The sequence below is a fragment of the Lissotriton vulgaris genome, chromosome 5, assembly GCF_964263255.1.
Source record: "Lissotriton vulgaris chromosome 5, aLisVul1.2, whole genome shotgun sequence".
Lineage (NCBI taxonomy): Eukaryota > Metazoa > Chordata > Amphibia > Caudata > Salamandridae > Lissotriton > Lissotriton vulgaris.
In genome coordinates, this window is record NC_141693.1 from 1,810,149,189 (window position 1) to 1,810,172,146 (window position 22,958).

The 22,958-nt window shown below is 42.3% G+C and overlaps 1 protein-coding gene across 1 annotated transcript; it reads left to right on the forward strand.

Moving 5' to 3' along the window:
- The first annotated feature begins 1,779 nt into the window (after window positions 1-1,779).
- LOC147717266 (keratin, type I cytoskeletal 12-like) lies at window positions 1,780-22,617 on the forward strand. The gene is made up of 8 exons (XM_086920501.1): window positions 1,780-2,244; window positions 3,511-3,593; window positions 5,471-5,627; window positions 10,760-10,918; window positions 11,565-11,690; window positions 16,698-16,915; window positions 17,055-17,119; window positions 22,337-22,617. Exons 1-8 carry the CDS (start codon window positions 1,780-1,782, stop codon window positions 22,432-22,434), a joined length of 1,371 nt encoding a protein of 456 aa, XP_086776627.1. The 3' UTR covers window positions 22,435-22,617.
- The last annotated feature ends 341 nt before the right edge of the window (window positions 22,618-22,958 follow it).

Sequence of the window (22,958 nt, forward strand, 5' to 3'; positions counted from 1 at the left end):
CCGTGCTACATAGTGGTCTACCTTTACTTTTGACTGTGCCCCGGTCTGGTGCTACCAGTTTCTCATGGTTGACGCTTTGATCTTTTGGGTCCTAGATTGCACTAAAAACTCTAAATATAAAAACTCCTGTACTACTAATTGGATGTAATTCACGTGGTTGTTATTTTATTTTTCAAAATGAATCTTATTATCTAAAGTGGTTTCAGATTTTTCGTGTGTTATGTTTTTACTTTATTACTGTTTGTGTGCTTTCACTTAGCCTCTGAGTTCTCCCTAACTGATTAGTGCCCAGCTACCAAAAGGTTAACCACAGGCTAATTTAGTGACTTTTAAGGTTCACCCTGACAAGGATTGTGGTTGTTGTCTGAGTGTGGCTTCCACCCCTCATACGAACCTAAATTCTTACAATGCCCATTTATGCTACATCTGTGATGAAAACGTTATGGTCCCTCCAGAATACTGAAAGCCCTGCAATGCCAAACAGTGCCAGACTGTGCACAAGACAAATGCCAAAAGCATAGCATAACAAAAAGTGAGTTCAATTATTGACATATTTACCTCACCTGTATGGCATAATATTAGTAGGCCTGGGTAAAATTTAAATTATGCTAGTTCAGTTCGCAGAATTTCATGTTACGCATGTTATTACGCCATTATGCCACATTGAGTAATTTTGCCATCAATCTCCACAAAATTATGGTACTGGAGGAAGGAACAACACAAACAATTATAATTAGAATGTCTGTTGTTTGCGGTATTTGTGTTTTTCATGCTTTTTTAACAGAAAATGTGTTTTGTGTCAAAAATCGACACAAGGATGCATTTCGCCCTAAAATATAGCGTCAGAATTCTGCATTTGGATAGTTAAGCATAATTTTCAGCAACATTCGTGGAAGTTTGCAAAAGAAATTTACACGAATTTCGCACACCCCTAAATATTACATGAGACCTAATAATATCCCGAGGGCCAAGAGTGGACGTGAAGGACTGGGGTGTGTTGGAAAGTTGGTGCACGGCCACAAATGTTCAAGCTTCTGGCTATCTACATGCTTTTGTAAGGCATGTTCTCATTCTGGATAGTGGCAGAATGTTACTCCTGTTAAGGTCAGGCACGGTCCCACTCAGAATAAGGTAAAAAATGTACTCCTGTTAATGTCAGGCACATGTTCACTCTGTATCTGTTAGCAGATTTACTCCTGTCAACGGCTGGTGTTCTTCGGTCCCCCAGGTGTGAATGGGGAGGAAAACCCTCCAAAATTGGTGGATGTGAACGGGAAGAATTTTTTTGCATGGGGAAAACGATCTTCCTTTTGAAGAAAAAAATGATTTGTACCTTTAATGCATGAGCAAATGTACAGCATGCACATTTGCACATGCATATTGAACATGCACAAAGTTGACAGAAGGGAGGACTAGAAAAATATGTACTTAAACAGGGTAGAGAGAATTGGTTAAAACAAGGGGAAAGGATTGCTTAATTGTGTTAACAGAAATCGCATCTGGTTTGGCCGCTCCCACTCCACCCTATCACATCAGACCATCGTCAATGCATGGTAAACAGCCCTGGGGCGCCAACGACTCAAGCGAAAAGGACCTTCATCAAAAAGGGCAACTCCCAATGAGCAGGAATTGGTGCAGGTGCTAGTGTTTGCCCACTGCAGAGGACAGGTCTGAGAAATGAAACACCCACTCTACTCTGTATAAAAGGGTGGGATACATTTTTGCTTGTCAGATCCCCATACACCTTTTTAGTAGAAGCTTGTTGCTTGGCTCACCACCATGGCTTACCATAGCATCAAAATGAGACGGAGTAGTGTATCCAGTGTGGTGAGTGGTGGTGGTGGTGGTGGTTTTGGGAGTGGTGGTGGAGGTTTTGGGAGTGGTGGTGGAGGGGTTAGCAGCAGCTTCAGTGTGGCACCAGGGATCCATCTTAGCCAGGAGGGGAACGGAGTCAGCTTTGGCTCTGTCAATGCTGGCGGTGTCCTTAATGGATTCGGTGGTGGAGCAGGTTTCGGTGGTGGAGGGGATACCCTTCTTTCCGCCGGGGAGAAGGAGACCATGCAGAACCTCAACACCCGCCTGTCCTCCTACCTGGAGAAGGTGAGGGCTCTGGAGAACTCCAATGCCGACCTGGAGCAGAAAATCAAGGAGTGGTATGAGAAGAACCACCCCGGCGGTGCTGGGGGCGCCGCAGCCCGCGACTACAGCAAATACTACAAGCAGATTCAGGACCTCACCAATCAGGTAAGCATGATGGAGCACTGCCTTTAACTTGTGAATCCAAATCTTAAGTTGTGTGTGGGTTTTAATTAGGATGAGTCCACACCACTGGAGCACAACTTTTGCAGTTTTTGGCTATACTTTCACGTTTCATAGTTTAAGAGGTAGTCCCCAACAAAAACTACAACTTCCAGCATACACTGGTTTGTTTAAGGCTCAGGGCTTTGAGTAACCTGATAACCCTAAATCTATTGTCTCCCATAACGTGAAGTACTGTCCTCCAGCCCGGTTACAGGGGTCTGTGCCAATGGGATTGTGCGATTCTGCACCTTTGTGATGTTCTGTTTGATTTGATTTTTCACGCATAGTTAACCATTTGCAACATAATTTGTAGTTTTCAACAAAAAATGTTTGTTTATAGCTGAAATGGATCAAAAGATACTAAAGAAAGGGCCAAACGCATTCACATGAGTTGGCAGTCCCTTTACACAATCTAACTGCTCACTGTCCAGTTGCTGATTTCTGTATTCGAATGTCAAACCGGACCTAATGGCGGGAAAACTTTGCCCACATCGCATTAATGCATATATGCCAACACAACCAATTCAGGCAGGAGACTCACGATTGTGTAAGCCAAATTAGACTTTATATTTTTTATGTCTACCGCCTAAAATCTCCTCCTCCTTAATGTACATCAAAGGGAAAAATCAATTCTCCCAATCCACCCCCCCCCCCAAAAAAAAATCTCCCTCTAACCACATTCAAAATGTTAGCACGTATGTTAATGTGTCTTAAAAGTTGACATAGTATTGCCACTGAATGCGCCGAATTATGCCACATAATTTGCCTATTTTCAACGCATAATTATCCACCTCGTCCCATAATGCATACTTCCAGAGGCCCTGAGTATGGTTGCGCTGAGTAAGCCAGGAGAAAGTCCAAGAAGTTGCTTCGACCGTCTGTAAGGGGAGGCAGAAAATGTGCAGGTTGGGTGTGCCGGGCACGGCTTTTGTACCGTCACTAACTGGGTCAGGATGCTTCACTGGAGATAACTCACACAAAAAGTGAACTAGATTAATCAGTTGGCATGACCTCTCAACCATCCTTGACCCAAGAATGTATACGCATGGGGACAGCCATGACACAAACATGGGTGACGCCCAGGACAGGTCTATTGATCTAGCAAGATGGGATGGGGTTGTTTGATATTCAGTGTGAAAGAAGCTCAGTGATGCGTTGCCGACCGGGGAGGCATAGCCGCCGTGCACTGATTATCCCCATGTCTTCCAGATCATTGGGGCTGCCATTGACAACGCCAGGGTCGTGCTGCAGATTGACAACGCCAGACTGGCAGCGGATGACTTCAAGCTGAAGTGAGTGAGTCTGTTTATTGTGGCCATGAGAGGAGCTGGGAGGCGTCGTCTCTTCTCTGTTCAACTAACATTCACAGTTATTTTAATGTATAAGGTGGCTAGGTCAACTATCTTATGGGTTCACCAATGGAAGTTCTGAGCTATCGCATATTAAAACACATTGCTTACATTTTATTTGACACGTTTTGAATGAACCATTCACAAACTGCAGAAAGAACTGTAGACAGGGACAGTTGTGATCATGGACAAACCCATAGTACTGCAGGGTTGAACAGTTTATGTGGCAAAGAAAGTCAAATTGTGCAGCATGTTTTATAAATAAATGCAAATTAGGCCACACATTATGTGGCTTTGCTATATGGCAAGTCTGACATTTTAACACACTGATACAACATGAATTCCACTGCTATAAAGATAAAGATTCTTAAGAAAGAAAATAATAGGCATTAAACAAATTTTAACCAGAAAGTTGTTTACCAGCAGTTAATAATGTTGGGCCTAGAGTTTGACGGACATGTCCTCCACCATGTTGACATACAGAGTAAATTCGGCCATCCTTTTAATAAGGCCCTTTGTCCTGCATGTGAGCAGAGCAAACCATTTTATCGACAGTGCACGTTCCAACTCAGAATAAAACAGGTTGTGGGAAACATATGCTAGGAGTTGCTATCAATCTCTAAACATCAGAATAACATTCAGATGTTGTGTGAAAAATGTACATGGGATTTATTCTTCTTAATGCCTGTTGCCCCCTGCAGCAAACAGTGCTTTCTTAGATTCTGCTCTCAAGCTGCTAGGACACCTGGGCCCCAGTTTCTTCACACTGGCTTTGCAGCGACTTTTATTTATGTTTTGAACCCCCTAATAGGGGCCTTGCTACTGAACTTTCACAGTTTTTTACAAATGTAGTCTTGTTCAGGAAGTGAGGGACATCACCCATCAGGCTACCCCCTTATTGACCTAATCTTCCCTCCACCCTAAATTATCGATAGGTGCTTCTGGACAGACCTTTAGGGGCATATTAGCAAGAACCTCATTGAAATTACCGCCGTTTGAGCAGCAGGAAACTGGTGCTAAAACGGCGTTAATGGGCTTGCTAATATGCGTTATAGAATTCCCATAGAAGCCAAGGTTAGAAATGCAGGACATCTAACCTGGGTTTCTATTGGAATTCTATGACGCATATTAGCAAGCCCATTATCGCTGTTTTAGCGGCAGGCGATAATTTAACGAGGTTCTTGCTAACATGCCCCTTAGTGTTCTGTCAACAGAGCCAACATTAGCTCTGTCACTGGAATACTTCAGGATACTTTCTTCGATGACCCAAGAGAGTAGAGGAAGTCGGAGGAACAATTTTGTACCATCTGCCATATGAAGGGAGGATGGTGTAAAGACTTTTATTTTTTCTGTTGTTCAGTGCAGGAAAACTTGCTGGTAATGGATAAGAAAAAGACTATAAAACACGCCCAGGGTGTAGGGGGTGCTTAGTTTTTTTATGTATATAGTTTTTTATTCTTTTCCCTTTAAAAAATATCCCAATTTGGGGGTATGTTTTGAAAAAACTAAAAACTTTCTAAATGTTTGACGGCATGCCATCATGGCTGACAGTACTGTCCGTCAAACTTTTCATACATTAACAAGTGCCTCTGTGATGGCGTCCCGTGTCAGAGTACAGAGTTTTTTCCGCTGAGCCGGTGAACAACTCTGCATTTGGAGGGTGGAGGTTCCTCAGGATTGCAAAGGTAATGTTCGCCACCATCCTTAGGAAGTACCCTCCATCCGGCAAACTCTAAATCAGGGTACTTATCCTTATGTCTCATCTCACCCATGTGCTCTCCTGGTTAAAATGACTCTTGCTTATCTGTACTCGTGCTCAGGGGAGAAAATGAACTGTTCCTGCGCCAGAACGTGGAGGCGGATATGAATGGTCTTCGCAAAGTCATGGACGAGCTCACCATTTCCAAATCAGACCTGGAGACGCAGCTGGAGAGCCTTGCTGAGGAGCTGGCCTACCTCAAGAAGAACCACGAGGAGGTAGGCTGCCCTGCTCAGCTTTGAGGCTTCCCAAGTGGTTACATGAAGTTCAAAATTCAGGAATGGGCAACCCAGTGCCACTCGGAGTGAGGCTACACAAGAGCCATTAGTGTAGCTTTAAGCATGGCTAACTCTATTTCCAGATGTGCAAGTCTTTCTAAAGTCGCACTATATACAGATATACAGGTGGTCATCAAATCATATAATCTTCATTTGCTCTATTGCACTGGTAACATAAAGACCCATCCCCTAAAGGGTCTGATTTAAACTGTGTTGGAGAGCGTACTCCATCGAAACAGCGTCGGAGTACCGTCTCTGCCATAGTGAAGTTGTGACCGCCTCATTAAGAGTTGAGCGGAAATTCAGTATGTAGATGGTGGAGACTAATCCATCTCTTCGTCCTCCCTACACATCCAAAGGTCCAACAGAGTAAGGGCTGTTGTATGTTTGGATATGTGTTTTTTTGTCCTATTTAGAGCTGGTGAAAACATGGCCAGTTTTAACTGCTCCTCACCGCCAGGTAAAACCTGGAGGTAAAACCTAGATGTGAGGGGCAGAGAAAACTGCAAAATGACCCTCGTGCCATGGGAGAAAACTCCCATGGTGAGGAGGTTATTGTATTTTTGTATTTTAAAAAACAAAATTTCACTTTATGATTTTGTTTTTGAAAATATATATATATTTTTTAAGTTTGACAGACTGCTTTGTCATGTTGGTAGAGTTGTCCGTCGGAACTACCATGGCGGTGGTTCCTAAAAATCCAAGAGTTGTTCACTGGGCCGGCCGACATCAGTAACTTTGATGGACAGAGTACCCTCACCATGGCAGAAGTAAAGTACTCTGCCATGGCAAGGATACATACTCTGTATGCCAGGGTATACAGAAGGTCCACAGTCTTTGGAAGGGTCCTTAAAATGTTTCGTAACTTCTAAATTGAGGGCTTATTTACAAGAGGCCCGTGCCACTGGGGAATCAGTTTGTCGTACACTTTGCTGGCGCAGGCCTCTCAATCATATCTATGAGGTGAGGCAAAGCCACCCTGCAAAGGACAGGAATGCATTGTATCTGGAAATACGGTGCGCTCCTGCCCTTTCAAATTGGCGTAGGGCAGTGCAGCAAAAAGATTTGCAGCACTGGCCTTCTCCAATTTTTTGTAAATGAGGCCCTAGGTTAAGTGTGTCCTGTCTGGTTGTTAATTTATGTCATTTTCAAGGCCAGGCCCAATTTCAATGTTCATATCCTAGGGCAAAGATAATTGGTGTAGGAGGAGTGACCTACAATTCTCAAAATCAAGAAATTAATCAATATAATCACTAACCAATACAGGGACCATTACATCCTGGTATTCTGAAGGAGGTTGTGTGAACTGATGTTAGACACCTAGGAGACCAACGGGCAGAGATTTCCTGGCCACATTGTATTGGGCCACTGGGTTTACTTTCCAACCGCCGCAATATGATGCATTCCGGCTGGCTTACGACGGGCTCATGGAGCCCATCGGCCAGTCGGGGCTGACCCATAATCCCAAAGAGTGGGCCTTTTCGCCCTTGGGATTACGATGCACTGTTTCCGACATGGTTTCCATGCCCGTATGTCCGACATGGAAACCATGTCTGAAAGCGTGCTTGGGGGCCCAAAGCAGGGCCCCCTTTGGGTACGCAGCCTCCGGTAGGGGGCTGTTGATCCCTGCACCCGTTGGCAGTCTCCTCAAGGGGTCTGCTACGGGTTGCAGGGATAAACAGCACCTCCCTTTTCCCTATGGGAGCATATATTATGGCCAGTTTACAGCCGTAATGCATGCTCCCATAGGGAAATGCAGGCATGCGACAGAACACTGTTCAGTCGCATCCTTATGAGGCGGTTGGGACCGCAGACTCAAGGTCAGTCGGACCCAGATCAAGTTCTGCCCGACATCGAAATCGGCCCTCTAATGTTTTGTGAAGCAGTGTGATTCCAGGATCTGTTATACATTTTTACACTGTACACATTGTCAACTGCGATCAGGACTTTTTAAAAGTATTTAGTATGTCAGTGCTCTCTGGGGCTCTGTTTTATCCTGACCATTCCATAGAATTGTATTTCTCATCTAACCCCTTCCGAACAACTGCACCTTCGATGGAAGCTACTATCGGGGATGTATCTAGGCCACTGGAGGAAGTCGCCTTGCAATATCAACACAAGAAGACATGAGAGGGCCAGTAGGGAGTTGAGGTACCAAAATTACAAACTGTCGCTTGGGAGCAGTTTAATGTTCTTCAACACCAGGATTCTCTCAAACAAATCTGGGAAATTAGCTACAACCACACAGATTTACACTGGTGAGATAAGAATTCAACAGAATCACATCTCTCTTGATTTTATTCTCAAGGATTAAAATGGTTTAACATAGGCTGAATATCAATTAGTAATAGGAAATACTGTAGACCTTTAAATCCTGTCAGTAAAATGAATCACCTAAAATAAAACCATGGGTGAACCAATCTAAGGGGCAGATTTACAAGAAAGTGATGCTTCTATAGAGATGCGTCACTTTCTCTGCGTCACCCTGAGAAACCCTTGCACACCACCATGAATGCGTCGTATTTACAATACGGCGCACCATGGTGCAAGGATTAACAGATGCATCAGAAATGCAAAGTTACGCATTGCTGGGCTCGTGTCGCAAACACGACGCAACTCCAGCAATGCATTTTGAGGCCTATCCTCATTGTGCTGTGTCACTCCTTATGAATGAATGAAATGAAAAGAAAGAAAACTTGTAATGTGCAACTAAAATCCGAAGGCATCAAGGCGCCTTATGCCTCCTTCAAGCAGGCGTAAGGTTTTGATGCGGTGGTGTCCTAGAAGTGGCGTAGTGAAATCTTTCAGATTTCACTTTGGTTTTTTTTACAAGACTTTCCTGCGTGGGAATGCCCACCCTGCATACATTATACCTGACGCAGGTATAATGTGACACAGGAATTTACAACGTCACGCATCTCCCTAGATGCGGTACAAAAGGGGTTGGTGATGGACGGAGCCTCTGAATCAATCAGATACTCACACCCAGTCAAGAGATCTGGGTTTAATCCATCACCGTTCTTTAGCCCACTCTGCCACCCCAGTTCAGACATGGCTATATGCAAATCAGTCTGACCCTGTGCCTCGTGGTCAGACTGATTTGCATATAGCCATGATCTTTTGACTGGGTGTGTGTGTTTGATTGATTCAGATGCTCCGTCCATCACCACCCCCTTTTGTACCTCTCCCTAGATGCGTCACGTTATAAATGGGCTGACGTTGCGTCACTTTTTCTGACACAGCGTCGGCGTAAAAACGTTCTAGGGAGATGCATCACATTGTAAAGCCCTCCGCCACTTCTAGGACGCCACTGCATCCAAAACTTACACCTGCTTGAAGGAGGCGTAAGGAGTGATGCAGCACAATGAGGATCTGCCTCAATATGCATTGCTGGAGTTGCATCGTGTTTGCGACATGACTCCTGGAATGCATGACTTTTGCGCCAACAGATGTGTCCGAATTTCAGACGCCCAAGTGCAGGCTATTAAATATAATCAAATGTCATCATGTCGCTCTTTACAAGGGTGTCATGAATTAGATGCAAAGCCCAGACAGGAAGCAAAGAATTAGATATTTTCTCCATCATTCAGGCGGGCATTCCTTCCAGTTCCCTAAGTCCCTCATTACGAGTGAACTAGATAATTCTAATGTGTGTGATAACTGCTGTTTCCATACATAACAGAATTTGAGTTAGGAGACTCACACAGCACTTCTGTAGTTTTTACCACATTATTTTCGACAGGTCAAACCTAAAAAGCATATTGGGAGTTCAATGCCCGTAATTCTTGGAACATGTGGATTTTAGTGTAGTAGGCACCAAAATCCTCACGTTATCCTCATTATCGGGGACAATCTCATTGTTGGGTACTATTTGTCCCCACCAATGATTTCCCTCCCCCGCTGAGTTAGATTTATCATCACAAACACTGGCCACACATAATGAGGTCCGAAACCTATTGTTGCTCCTGTAAGGGGAGCTGATTTCACGAGGGAGGTATCCAAATTTCTGCCCATAAAAAAACAACAGCTCATCTGTTGGGCCCTCTTGGTCATTTAGAATGATTAAGTTCTGCCATTTGCACAATAGTACTAAGGGATATTAAATCATGGGTCAGTTCCCAATTTACTTAAGGCATAGTGAAACAGAAGACAGCAACAAAAAATAAGTTATATTAGAACATTGGAATGTTGAGCATTCCATTGAAGACTATGGCGTGCTCCGGGCTTCTAATGGCTGGTAGAAGCCCTGAGCATCAACAGCTATTGCTGTGAACATAGGTCTCATGCAGCAGATGGGATTTCAACCCCCTCCGGCTCCGAGAGGACTTCTTTTTACAAATTAGAACATTCTACCCTCTAGGGGCGGAATGTTCTACAAGCCTTACAGCCCTCCATAGCAGGCTGTACGGGCCATTAAAGGCCTGCTCCCTTGTTAAAGGCCCTTGCCTTTGGCTCGGGTCTTTAACGCTGGAGCAGGCCTTTAATTGCTGGTAGTGCCCGCTATACGGGCACTAAGGCTATAATGAACAATGGGCGTATACAGGTGGAAACACAATCAGTCATTTGTGATAAACTGCCCAGTTCTTCCAGACCTTTCAACTTTGATATTTCTACAAATGCTGCTATTTCTTTTTCGGACTTGCGTCACGTTCAATTAGTTTAGTTTATTCATATTTTCACTGTGCCATTCACAACCAAAAACAACAGTCTGAACAAAAGTAACAGAAACAAGGCATATTATTAACATTTAAGCACTAAGTTGATAGAAAAATACAAGGATGCCGCACAAAAGACTAAAATTAGAAACTCTACCAAAAAAAGCTACTCAGTTCCTTAATAATACATTTAAAAAAAGAAATAAACAGAATTTTGATTATGCATACCAGTTTACAATTATATTGTTTATGTTTCTATTAGCGTTTATTGGGTTTTATTGGTGTTGTTACTCAACATCAAAATGATGGTCATCCAAATCGTAATGAAAAACAGCACAACTTAAAGTTAAATAAAATCTTAATGCACACTGTATGAGGGTTATTCTTAAACGTTTCACTGTTTTATCCAATGTCTAGGAGATGAAGGGCTACCAGGGAGGAGGCGGCCAGCTGAGCGTGGAAATGAACGCAGTCCCAGGAATCGACCTGATGAAAAACCTGAACGAAATGAGGGCACAGTATGAAAAAATGGCAGAGAAGAACAGGACGGAAGCTGAAAGCCAGTTCAATGAGGCGGTAAAAACACATTGGGCCAATGCACGAAAACAGAGATAATCTACACATTTAGGTTTCCACCTACATTTGATTTTGGGGGATTCTCAAGTAGTACACCTTGGAAGTTGCGACAATTTACGTGGAATAGGTATAATCAGTTACACTTTAGTAATAGTATTCAAATAAATGCCTTACAAAAGTCAATGTACATATGATTGATTGTTTTTTATTTTCTCCCAGGAAATTAATGTTCCCCCATTGAGAAACATCTTACCCTAGACACCCTTGAGCTTTGCAGGTGTTGTCAACCCATTCCCACTCTGCATAGGGTTTGTCCCAATCCCTCCTGGGAGGAGTCACTCTTTGACTAAATCCAAGATCAGATTGTGTGCTGGAAAAGCTCTGAATATCGACAAACTTGTGTGTTTGTGGGTCCTCCCCAAGTTTCCATGGCTAGTGTAATATCAAGTGTGAGTAAATCAATTTATGACTATTTTGTAAATTGAAGTTGTGAACTGGCGCTTGTAAATGAAGCCTTCTCACTATTAAGTTGAACTTAGGTGCCCCAATATTGTTGTTAATCAGTTTCTGTATAGATTCATCAATATGTTAATGACATGTGGGGTCGTTTGACACACTCCCTCACCTTTATCTTCTTTCTCCCCAGTGTAAGAGCCTGAAGCAGGAACTCCAGTTTGGAGCAGAGCAGGTGCAGACCAGCAAGTGCGAGATCAGTGACCTCAAGCGCAGCCTCCAATCCCTGGAGATAGAGCTGCAGGCGGCCATCGCCATGGTGAGTGATAAGAGGCTTTAGAAATCTCGGACCACTTTTTTTTTTTATTCTAGCAGAAAGAACAGTCGCATAAAATGTGCAATACATTATTCTTTTCTTGGAAAATATTTAATGTCATGGCCTTCCAACCTATGTTCAGATTTTCCAACAGAGACTTCTGAATTTTAGAATTCTGCTGAAAGAACTGAGCAAATTTTGCAATTTGATGAAAATCCAAAGTTATTCATTCACTAGCAGCCCGTCCCGACGTTGTCCGGGAGCAAGTAGGCTTCAGGGCCCCCGCCCCCCCGGCGTTGTCCGTGGGTCCCCCGGAGCCTTCCTCCATATATTGCAGTATTATACTTCTATGTTTACTTTGTAGGCTTTTGTAACCTGCACACGGAACTTTTTCCTCCTGTAATGCACCGTTTGTCTCACTTTTTTAATGCTCCGTTTGCTTCCTCTTGCTACCTGCACACGTCACTTTTTCCTCCTATACCGCTATGTTTACTTTGTAGGCTTTTGTAACCTGCACATGTAACTTTTTCCTCCTGTAATGCACCGTTTGTCTCACTTTTTTAATGCTCCGTTTGCTTCCTCTTGCTACCTGCACACGTCACTTTTTCCCCCTATACCGCTATGTTTACTTTCTACGCTTTTGTAACCTGCACACGTAACTTTTTCCTCCTGTAATGCACCGTTTGGCTCACTTTTGTAATGCTCCGTTTGCTTCCTCTTGCTCATGATGTACGCTTTTGTAACCTGCACACGTAACTTTTTCCTCCTGTAATGCACCGTTTGGCTCACTTTTGTAATGCTCCGTTGCTTCCTCTTGCTCACGATTTTCATTTTTGCTTCATTTTTACGCCGCTCACCGCTCCTAAATAAATAACCTACCTCATTTGCCACTCACCGCTCCTCCCCACCTGTCGGCCGCTCCTCACCGCCTGTCTGCCGCTCCTCACCGCCTGTCCGCCGCTCCTCACCGCTCCTCCCCACGCCATGTCCACCGGTCCTCCTCGCGCTCCTGGACGCCGCTCCTCCATGCGCTCCTCACGTCGGACACGCACGTCGCGGCCGGCGCTTCTTCCAAGGGACTACTTTTTTTTGTCAGTAAATTTTTTAAATAACGTATATTTATTAAGTTTATATAGCCTATGTCCATCTGCACACCCTGACAATTACAACGATGTATCGGGTGTGTGGATTGGCGCTGTGGCTCCCGAGTTTACCCGCCTCAAAGGTTCAAGGTTCTTCCTTTATAATAGTAGTAGAGATTTTCAGTTAAGCTTCTGAGAAGGACAATTGTTCTGTTCAAAGGCAATTTTCTGAGTTATTTTTAGCTATTAACTGAAAAAGAGTTAAGGACATTTTACTTAACTTGCTTCAGAGGTGCTGCCAAGGTTCACGGACGCTTTAAGGTGAAATGAGAAATCGGAAACAGTACAACTGAACAAACAGGGAGACTAGGAGTAGGACTAAAAGACCGCTTGGGCCACTGGGGCTCCGACTGAGGAACCTGTACACGCTACGGACAACTGACGATAGCCTTTTCTTTCTCTTTTTATCGTAACTTTGGAGGATCCACGCACGCGTTACCAGATGTATTTTCATCTCGCCCTGAACAAACTCCCTGGTAGGGAGTGAAACGCGTTGGCTGACTGTTTTGCTAATTGCAGTTTGATCGCTTTTAAAAGAAAGAATAATATTAAATAAAGGACTTTTTTCACATACCAAATTCTACATCTCTTTGGACTTTATATTTGTGCCACCCCACATAAGCTAACAAACTACCCGTGATCTGGAAAACACAGCGACGCCAATTAGCAGCTGACGTCGAGGATGAATGCACATAAACTTACAAATATCTGGAACTGGGTTCAAGGTGCGGCATCGTAGGTTCCGCTGCTAAACTTTTTTGTGTAAAATGGGGTTGGGCTTTAAACCTCCATTGTCATCTATTTAAAATGAACTCAGCTGCTGTGAACAACTGGGGTATTGGTTCTGGGTAGACTGCACATGACACACATACACTTGTATGCACACATGAAGGCTGAGAGAGGAAGTATGTTATCTGACTCAGCCTGCCATATGGGTGCCAAATTTGGCAGATGCATACTAGACTAAATTATAATTTGATTGGGGGCTGAAAGTTACTGCACTAATAATGCTTGGTAAGGTGTATATTGTGTCATGTTTTCACTTTATGTATGACCAGTGTTTAAAACTGTAACACTGGATTAGAACATGGTACAAGGATCAGAATCGATTATCATTTCCTGGACACAGAATTTATATCTAAGGTGAGATTTACACTTGTTGAATTACTTAATGTAGTTTATGTTATAGTAAATTTATTTGATACAGCCCATAAAGCAATTCATCCTCTAAGCATCCTGGTGCAGTGAGTTAATTACTGTGTTGCACCACCTGGCAGATCAAAGTCCCAGTGAATAGTACGCCAATTAATTAGGAATCTTCTGCTCAAAGTAGTGGATGGAGATAACATTTTCAGATCCATCATTAAGAATTACCTGATATTTACGAGGAAAGAATCTCCCAACATTGGCAAAAGTGAAAATCACACTTTTTGTCTCTGCTGCCGCTTTGAGGCAAGAGCCAGGCCCCTGGTGGGTGTAGACAAAGTCAGAAAATAATGTGCTAGGATTTTAGAGAGGGCTGTCATGTAGTTTTCACAGAATGCATTGTAAATGCAGTACCCTTGAATGCATGGTAAGAGAAGTACCATGGAAGCGGGTTGTCCCATTTGGTGATAGTATTGGTAATGAAATGAAGCGGCACTAGAGTGAGTAGGTGACTCACAAACCACATAAATCTGCACTTCTCTACATAGGCCACTACACTGGCAGTGAAATCTGAGAGGAAGCTTGGAAAATACAAAAAAAAGCAATACTTATCACTTTAGGAGCTGGGGGGCATTCATGGACTTCATGGGCTTTCTCCAGGGTGGTGTCAGCTGTCTGACATTCTCCCAGGCACAGTAGAGAGTTTGGGGAAACATCATGGTATTCCATGGACTTCTGTTGGAGTGGTCCTTCTGTGGTGCAAAGAGGCACAAGGTTTGGGTACTGGTGAGTTCAGGCAGAGAGTGTAGACTTCCAATGGCACCTGGTGGGTAAGACTGAGGAAGACTCCAGGTCAGAAATCACCACACTTGGGCAAGAGGGTGGTGACGCTGGATTCTTGTCTGAATTCTTACCTTATCTTACCAATTTTTGAATCCTCTTATCTGGACCTTTCTTGTCTGCTAAGAAGTGTAAAGGGGAGAAACCATTTACCCTTTGACCAAATCAGTATGATTGAAGAAACTACTGACTACAGAATAAAGTTTTGAAATTTATTACATAGCCAAAAGCAATTGGATACAAAAAGGACCTCAGCAAGAGGTTAAGGAGGTAAACGGGCATTAATACAAACATGATCCTACGCATGAGCCTCAGACAACTCAATATAATGATCTGGGTGATCTCCAAAAGCATGAGGCAGACAAAGAAAGTCCCTATTTGAAGAGATCACGGCATTGACCTAAAAGAAAGAAAGATTATTAGTCTATCCCTACTTTAATACTAAAGTGGCATCCCTACTTAGCATAATTCCCAGGAAAGATGAAAAGGTGTCAGCAGTGAAGACTTCCTCAGAAGTACACTCACTTTGCAAAGGTAAGTATTCAAAGCTACAGAGCTCGTTCTAAGATGCTCCTTCTCGCTTCCCTGCTAGCTCTCTTCTGCTCCACCCTCAGGGTATTGTTCCTAATACAAAATCCCAAAACAGTAGGGCCCGCCCTTCGCACACCCCTTCAGGCAGGTCCTTCTTCTGGATTTTTCCATCGAAACTCTGACCTCATCCAAGAACCGTTGGTCGACTTTGATTTCCAGACTCCATCTTCGATTAAAACATCCTATCTAAATTCCAGTTGACTCCCTCAGCGCCTGTTCCTACCATCCTTACTCCTAAAACAAAAAGGTTATTCTGCTTAACAATACATATGTCCTTGCACCTGCAACTGGAAACTTGTAAACAACTCGACCTTACACGCAAACATGTTTCACTGTCTGCTTTTAACTAAAGAAAAAGAGCCTTCCCAAGGAAAATACATTGCGGGCCTACAGCTTTTGGCTAACATAAGAAATCACAAAAAGGCCTCTTCTTGTACTTATATGCGATCAGGCCTTCGTACAATTAAACACACATTTTCTAATGTCACGTTATAAGCATTACTATTTATGATCATCTCATGTATTATTTTCACTACATGGAAAGCAAATCTACACGTGCAATTTTACTATAGTGCACGTTTAATCCCAATACATCACTTTACATGTGAACTAATACATCTTGCCTTATCTAAAACACATTTCCGTTTAAACTCTACTTTGATCTACATAAACTACATGGTTACATTTCTAAACATGCTAACATATGCGGTTTTAGTACTATTCCTCTAATGATTACACATTAATACAGTCCTCTAAATATGCTGGTGCTGATTATCAGTGATTATGATGCAACTCTACAAATTTCAGAATCACATGGTGCTCTATCAGTCGCTACACTAGAGCCTATACTCCTAGCTGCTACTTTAAGGAAGACATAATGTCAGGTTGTAAGGAAGCTGAAAACATCCTCATCTAAATATGTGTGCCAGGATGCCCATACCTGCGGGTTCAATATTTGGGACCTGCTCCAATGAGCAGAGTGCAAAAAACCACATTAAAACAGTCAGTGGAGACAAACATACGACTAACTGTCTATCTTACTCAAACTTGGCTTAGAATACTCCTATGCTTTACTTACCTTTGATTCTTCATCCTTTTAAATTGTTGTTTTTTCGTTCTATTCTCTGTTATTTGTTTTTCTTTATTCTACATTGCAATGTACCCTCCTTTGCTCTTCAATGCTATCCATAACCCGCCCTTTCCGCTCCTTGCTCTTCCTTTACAGCCCTTTTCTCCCTTCCCTGCTAGTTCTTCCGAACCACTACTTGTTCTTTTTTGTCATTTCTGGCAGAAACGATCCCTTGAAGATACATTGATAGAAACAGAAGGACGCTACTGCCAGCAGCTCTCCCAGCTGCAAGCTAGGATCACTTCAGTGGAAGAGCAGCTTACAGCCATCAGGAGTGAGATCGCCAATCAGAGTCTGGACTATGAAAAGCTCCTGGATGTCAAGACATTGCTGGAGATGGAGATCGAGACCTACCGACGGCTCCTGGATGGCGATGGAGGGTAAGCCTACCGTCTGTTATCGATGTCTTCTGAACTAGATGAACATTCTGGATTTGAGAAGGGATCAGGATTTCTTGAAGTAGCGAGTGACTAGTACCTTCGAAAACCATCAATGTCATGATCTGTTTTTTTGCTTCAGAATTTCACTGAATTCACCGGAGAGTTCAGGAGGCGGATCACAGTCTGGATCCCAACAAAGCAGAGGTAAATCCTGTTGAAAATAGTTTTACGCTGATCCAGCCTTCCATTTCATTTTCAACGAGGTTCTTGTCTTTTCTGTGACTGGGGTCACAGTAATGCCCAAAAAGCACTCAAAATCTTTGCTTCCTGGAAGACCATATGGCAAAGCACAATTAAAAGAAGCATACTTTGGATATATGTACAAGCGCCTATTGCCACCACAACGTCCCCTTTAGTGACATTGTGGTGGCGATAGGGGCTGCACCTTATGTACAAGGCAGCTTTAAGACACTTAACGTGGCTTAACGCTGCCTTGTAGATAAGGCCCCCTTTCATGCTATGGTTAGCGTGAAGGGGTGGGCAGTGAGTGTTGAGGTGGGCGTTCCAGCACAACACCTATTCATTTTGATGCTGCCCCCTATGTACAAGGGTGGCGTACATAGAAGGCATCGCCAAAATCAAGACTAGGTAGAATCTGGTCTTAAGATGGCGAAACGCGGAGAATTGCATTATTTCTCCTTGTTTTTGCTTTTTCCATGTGTGCTGCCTTATGCAATTTATTGCGATTACCTAAATGGCGAATGCATTTAAGCGATTCTCTATTTGAGATGCATCAAGCCATTCCTAAATGCGACTTTGCATTTAGGAAACGCTCATTACCATCAACTTCAAGTTGATGGTAATTTGCAAATTCTTTGAAAAATGCACATGAATGCATTTTTCGAAGAGACATGTGGCTCACACGCCCTTAGAGCATGTGTGTGCACCACATGTGCACACTTATCTTTTGGGGGGGTGCATCAGGGGGGCCTTAGACCCCCTGGCACTCTTGCAATTGCATTTGCAATTTGCGATTACCAATTTGGTTATTGCAATTTGAGATGGCATTCTCAATGATTCCTATGAGCCTATAGGAATGAATGGAGTGACATTACCTAATAGTGATTCGCAATTTGAGAATCTCTACTAGGTAATGTGTTGGAATCGCAATTTATTTTGCGATTCCTTAAATCGCCTTAAATTTCCATGCATAAGGAATTGCGATTCCTAAATAGTGATTCCTTAAAAATCGCTATTTAGGAAATGCAATCCCTTGTGTTGATGCATGTCCCCAAAATCTTATTCTGAGGTCTAATAGTCCTCCAATGAGCCCCTAAAGCCATATTTTTCAGTTTACTATTGATGCTGCATTTCATGCTTTGTTGTATTTCTCCCAGCTTTGTTACTTCCTACTTACTAGGAAAAAATCCCAAATCGACTATACGGGTGAGATTATGGGAATGGGAACAGGAATTTGTCAAAGTATATTGCCTTGGTAACTAAATGACATATTTGTCATCCCCTTACTATTTATTGTTTACACACGCAGCAACAGGCTCGCTTCACAGGTGTTCACATTAGTGATACAACGTGTATTTGTAAAACACACATTAACCCAAGTCTTGGCTCTCTTAGTGCTGCAATAACAGATGTTTATTTTTATCCTACTCAGTGGCACTCATTTTTATCGACCTCTGAGGGATGAAACGTTGAGCGGATCAAGATTCAAACCTGGGATCATGAGGTCAAACACAGGTCCTTGGAGTGGACACATCAGTCCACTGAGCCACCGACTGGGTGCTTATTGCATTCCATCTGCTTAAAGCAGTGCAATAACCATTTGCCTATGGGGTCTATGTATAGAAAGATCCGTAGGTAGGGAATCACGGGTTATATGATAAGCTTGTAAATAAGACATGTTATCTGGACAGCATCAACGGCGTGATGCAAAATGGCCAACTTGACATTTGCAGACGTACCTCAAAATGGCCAAGTGACAATTTGCAGAGCCACACTTTTGTGTACCTGGTTCTGGTTTACAGAGTATAGGTGTATAGTAAAATATGCAATAATTCAAAGTTTGTCCGAATGGGCACGAGGGAATAAGATCATTCCCATTGAGCAGGGGTAATTTCAGGAGAGTCATTCTACTGTTGGTCATTGCTTTGCTCTTTAAGCTATTATTGGAAAATCTTTAGAACTTAATTAGAGGTTTTGTTTTTGCTTTATTGATTTCCGTATGGCTTTTGATACAGTAGACGGGGGGTTTGCGCTGGGAAACTCTACACTCCTAGAAGATAACACCTACTACTAGTATGATCCAGTCATTACATACTGATAACTAGGCACAGGTGGAACTTGAAAAGTCTGGAAGATTTCCCAGAATATTCCAATTCGGAATGGCCTGCATCAGGGGTGTGTCTTGGCTCCGTTGCTTTTCAGTCTATCATTGTCAAACAAAACAGCAGCAAAAAAATTATAAAAATCATTCTTTCCAAACATTGGGGGATGGCATATCCCATGCCTGTTGTATGAGGATGGCCTCTTTGGTTTGCAAAGAAAAACAGAAATCCTTTGAAATTAGCCTAAAGAAAACAAAGGTAATGTTTTTTGGGGGACAAAGTAGATCATTTTAACCCCTTCGATGCGGCCGTGATTCCCCTGGTGTGCTGTAAACAGCACGAACAGGGGCGGGCAGTGACGAACCCCAGCCGTCATCAGCACACGAGCACCGTAGTGTATGTTATGTGTTTACTATTCTAATGTTTTATGAGAATACAAAGGCTATTGTTTTATATAACCTGGTATGGAGTTCCTTTTGTAGTGTGCCTGGGATGTTGATGCTGTGTGCTTGCGCAAATGCTTTGCACATGGCCACCGGAATAAGCCTGACTGCTCGTGCCAAGCTACCAAGGCGGTGAGCAGGGGTTATCTTTGGCGTGTAACTCCCTTGCCCTGACTAGAGTGGTGGTTTCTGCCTGGCTTTGGCACAAGTCTTAGCCAACCAGAAATCCCATTTCTAACACAAATTATGCTGGGAAGAAATTCTTGCTAGTGATAGGAAGTGGGCCTGGGATATTCAGCTTAAGATAAGAGACAGCAGTGGATGGAATTGCACTGCTTGGGTCATTGAATAAAATGTCACTCAAAGCGTCACACATGAGACTCTGAAATGTCACACATAACCCCACTCCAAACTGAGAAACGTCACACATAAGCAGACTAGACCCTTGACAGACCTGTGCATGAGGAAAGATAAGTCGAGGGCCCACCCAAGGTCATATATAGTCTTCAGGCAAAATGTATGAGTTACCTCTATAAGGACCTATATTGCTTTAACATGGAGTAAATCCTAACAATATTTATAAGAAGATGCCAAAGAGGAAAGCTGAAGCTTCAAAGTATTGTCAAAACATATTTTTATTTATTTTTTTCTTTTCTTTTTTTCAGATACATTTATTTGAAAACATTTATGCATCTGTACATATCATTTTGTCATATATCATGCTCAACAAAAGTTCATCACCATTACCAATACATTTTTGAAAATCCGTAAAGTGCAAATGCAAACAATAAGGCATAAGAAGAAATGTGCCCCTAACAATATATTATAAACCTGACATTCATACATACATCCTCACATATCAATCATACCATTTCAATTCTTAAAAAACTTCACTTCGGGCTCAGTCCCAGGAACCCCCGGTCGCGGTACCAGCCCTCGCCGAATCAGACATAAAGGCTGGCCGATCTGAACTCTCTAATTTTGGGACCTACAATTAAAATCATCAGAAGGAACATATGATACACAGCAGACTCTTACCTACGACTACTCAACTAAACAGACAACTACCTGTGGACTTTCAATATGTGAGACACTCTGTGCAACTAAGCACGCGCCCCATTAAAAACAGTCAGACCCTGTATCAACTGAAACCTGTCTACATATTACTCATCTAATAGAAAAAGAAAAAACTGTGCAATGCCCCTGTTCTTTTAAAATATGTAGAGATTTTGTATATATGCTACCCTGTTACATGTTGTCCTTGGCCCTGAGGAAGGTGACATCATCACCGAAACGTACGTCGGCCCAACATCCACAATTTGGATATAAATTGGTCAATTCCATACAGACCAAAACTTAACTGGCAGAACTATTACATCCAAGTTCATACTGTAATCCACCAAGTACACCTTTGGGTTGTCTCTCTTTTTTGTCTTGTGGTACTTAGTTTATGTATTTATGTTTGTTAGGTATGTTTTTTAAGAATTGAAATGGTATGATTGATATGTGAGGATGTATGTATGAATGTCAGGTTTATAATATATTGTATGGGGCACATTTCTTCTTATGCCTTATTGTTTGCATTTGCACTTTACGGATTTTCAAAAATGTATTGGTAATGGTGATGAACTTTTGTTGAGCATGATATATGACAAAATGATATGTACAGATGCATAAATGTTTTCAAATAAATTTATCTGAAAAAAGAAAAGAAAAAAATAAATAAAAATATGTTTTGACAATACTTTGAAGCTTCAACTTTCCTCTTTGGCATCTTCTTATAAATATTGTTAGGATTTACTCCATGTTAAAGCAATATAGGTCCTTATAGAGGTAACTCGTACATTTTGCCTGTCTTTGTCTCCCCCCTCTGGACCTAAAATTAATTGGGAGAACTCTCTCTCTTTGCATATATAGTCTTCATACTAGGGTAATCATATCCACAAACGTAAGGCCTTAAGACCACCAATGGGTTGTAAAATGCCAAAGCAAATTTTATAAAGAGACAAGAACATAGGGCCATATGTATCATTGCGATTCTGAAATAGCGTTTTTTAAGAAATCGATATTTCAGAATTGCAAATTGGTATGTATGTACAAATTCGCAATTTGTTTGCTAATTCTTAGTATTCCTTAATTACGATTAGCAAATTGCGAATCGCAATTAAGGAATACTTTCCCATTCATTTCTATCGGCCAGGAGGCCCATAGGAATGAATGGGAAGGTATTTTCAATTTTGCGATTCGCAATTTGAAAATCGCAAATTGAGAATAATTTCAAGGGTTCAGGGGTGTCCAAAGGACACCCTGTTGCACCCCTGAAATAAGCATGAGTGCACATGTGGTGCACATACATGCCCTAAGGGCATGTATGTGTGTCACATGGCACATTGAAAAATGCAAAAATGTGCAACCTGAAGTTGGTGGTAATTTGCGATTCCTTAAGGACAATTTGCAATTTTTTTTTGCTTCATACATTGCATTTAAGGAATCGCAAAATTTGCGAATCCTTATTTTGCACCAGATTTTCCTTTATACATACCATTTTGCATTTTCGGCATTTGCGAATGCAAATTTGCTTCATACATATGGCCCATAACCTTTTCCTCATCTCGTGCAATATCTTTTTCTTTCAGGGCAACGCAAAACAAGGAAGATCCACACAATAGTCCAGGAGGTGGTTGATGGGAAAGTGGTATCGGAAAACGTGAAGCAGGTGGAAGAGCAAATGTAAGCTGCGGTCATACATGACGTCACCAGATCATAGCAGCGAAGGACATAAACAGGCTCTTACAAAGGCAACAGTCAGGCGAGAAGGGGAGGATTCTGTCTGTGTTCAAGAGAAATAATGGCCTTTGGCTCCAAGGTGTCGGTGTAACCAATTTATCTAAAAGGCTGGGCGCTGTCTTTTTGCACTTCCCTGCTCTTGAATTTCTAATAAACTTTATTTCTGCTTGCAAGCATGACATGTTTTTTGGAGTCGTCTTTGCTTCTGTCACAAAGTTAAGAAATAACAACCCTTTTGAGATAGTTATATATTTATTATTTTACTGAAACGTTTTCAAAGTGGATATTGAACATAGCATAATAGAGATATGCAAGGTAAGTACTGGGCGTCTCTTTGTGCTACAAGAGGTGTCAGCGTTCAGAGATAAAGGTTTTGACTGCAGCACTTTGTTGCTGATCTGTGTAACTTACTGTATCTATATTAGATCAAAAAGAGGGAGAAGAAAGAGTTGCAATCCACACGGCTTCCTT

What these genes read in the sequence shown, in the direction of transcription:
- LOC147717266 (XM_086920501.1), top strand. Translation starts at nt 1,780, where the DNA reads ATGGCTTACCATAGCATCAAAATGAGACGGAGTAGTGTATCCAGTGTG. An exon ending in GCGGATGACTTCAAGCTGAA is followed by an intron (nt 3,594 to 5,470) that starts GTGAGTGAGTCT and finishes ACTCGTGCTCAG; the next exon opens with GGGAGAAAATGAACTGTTCC. An exon ending in CTCCTGGATGGCGATGGAGG is followed by an intron (nt 16,916 to 17,054) that starts GTAAGCCTACCG and finishes TTTTTGCTTCAG; the next exon opens with AATTTCACTGAATTCACCGG.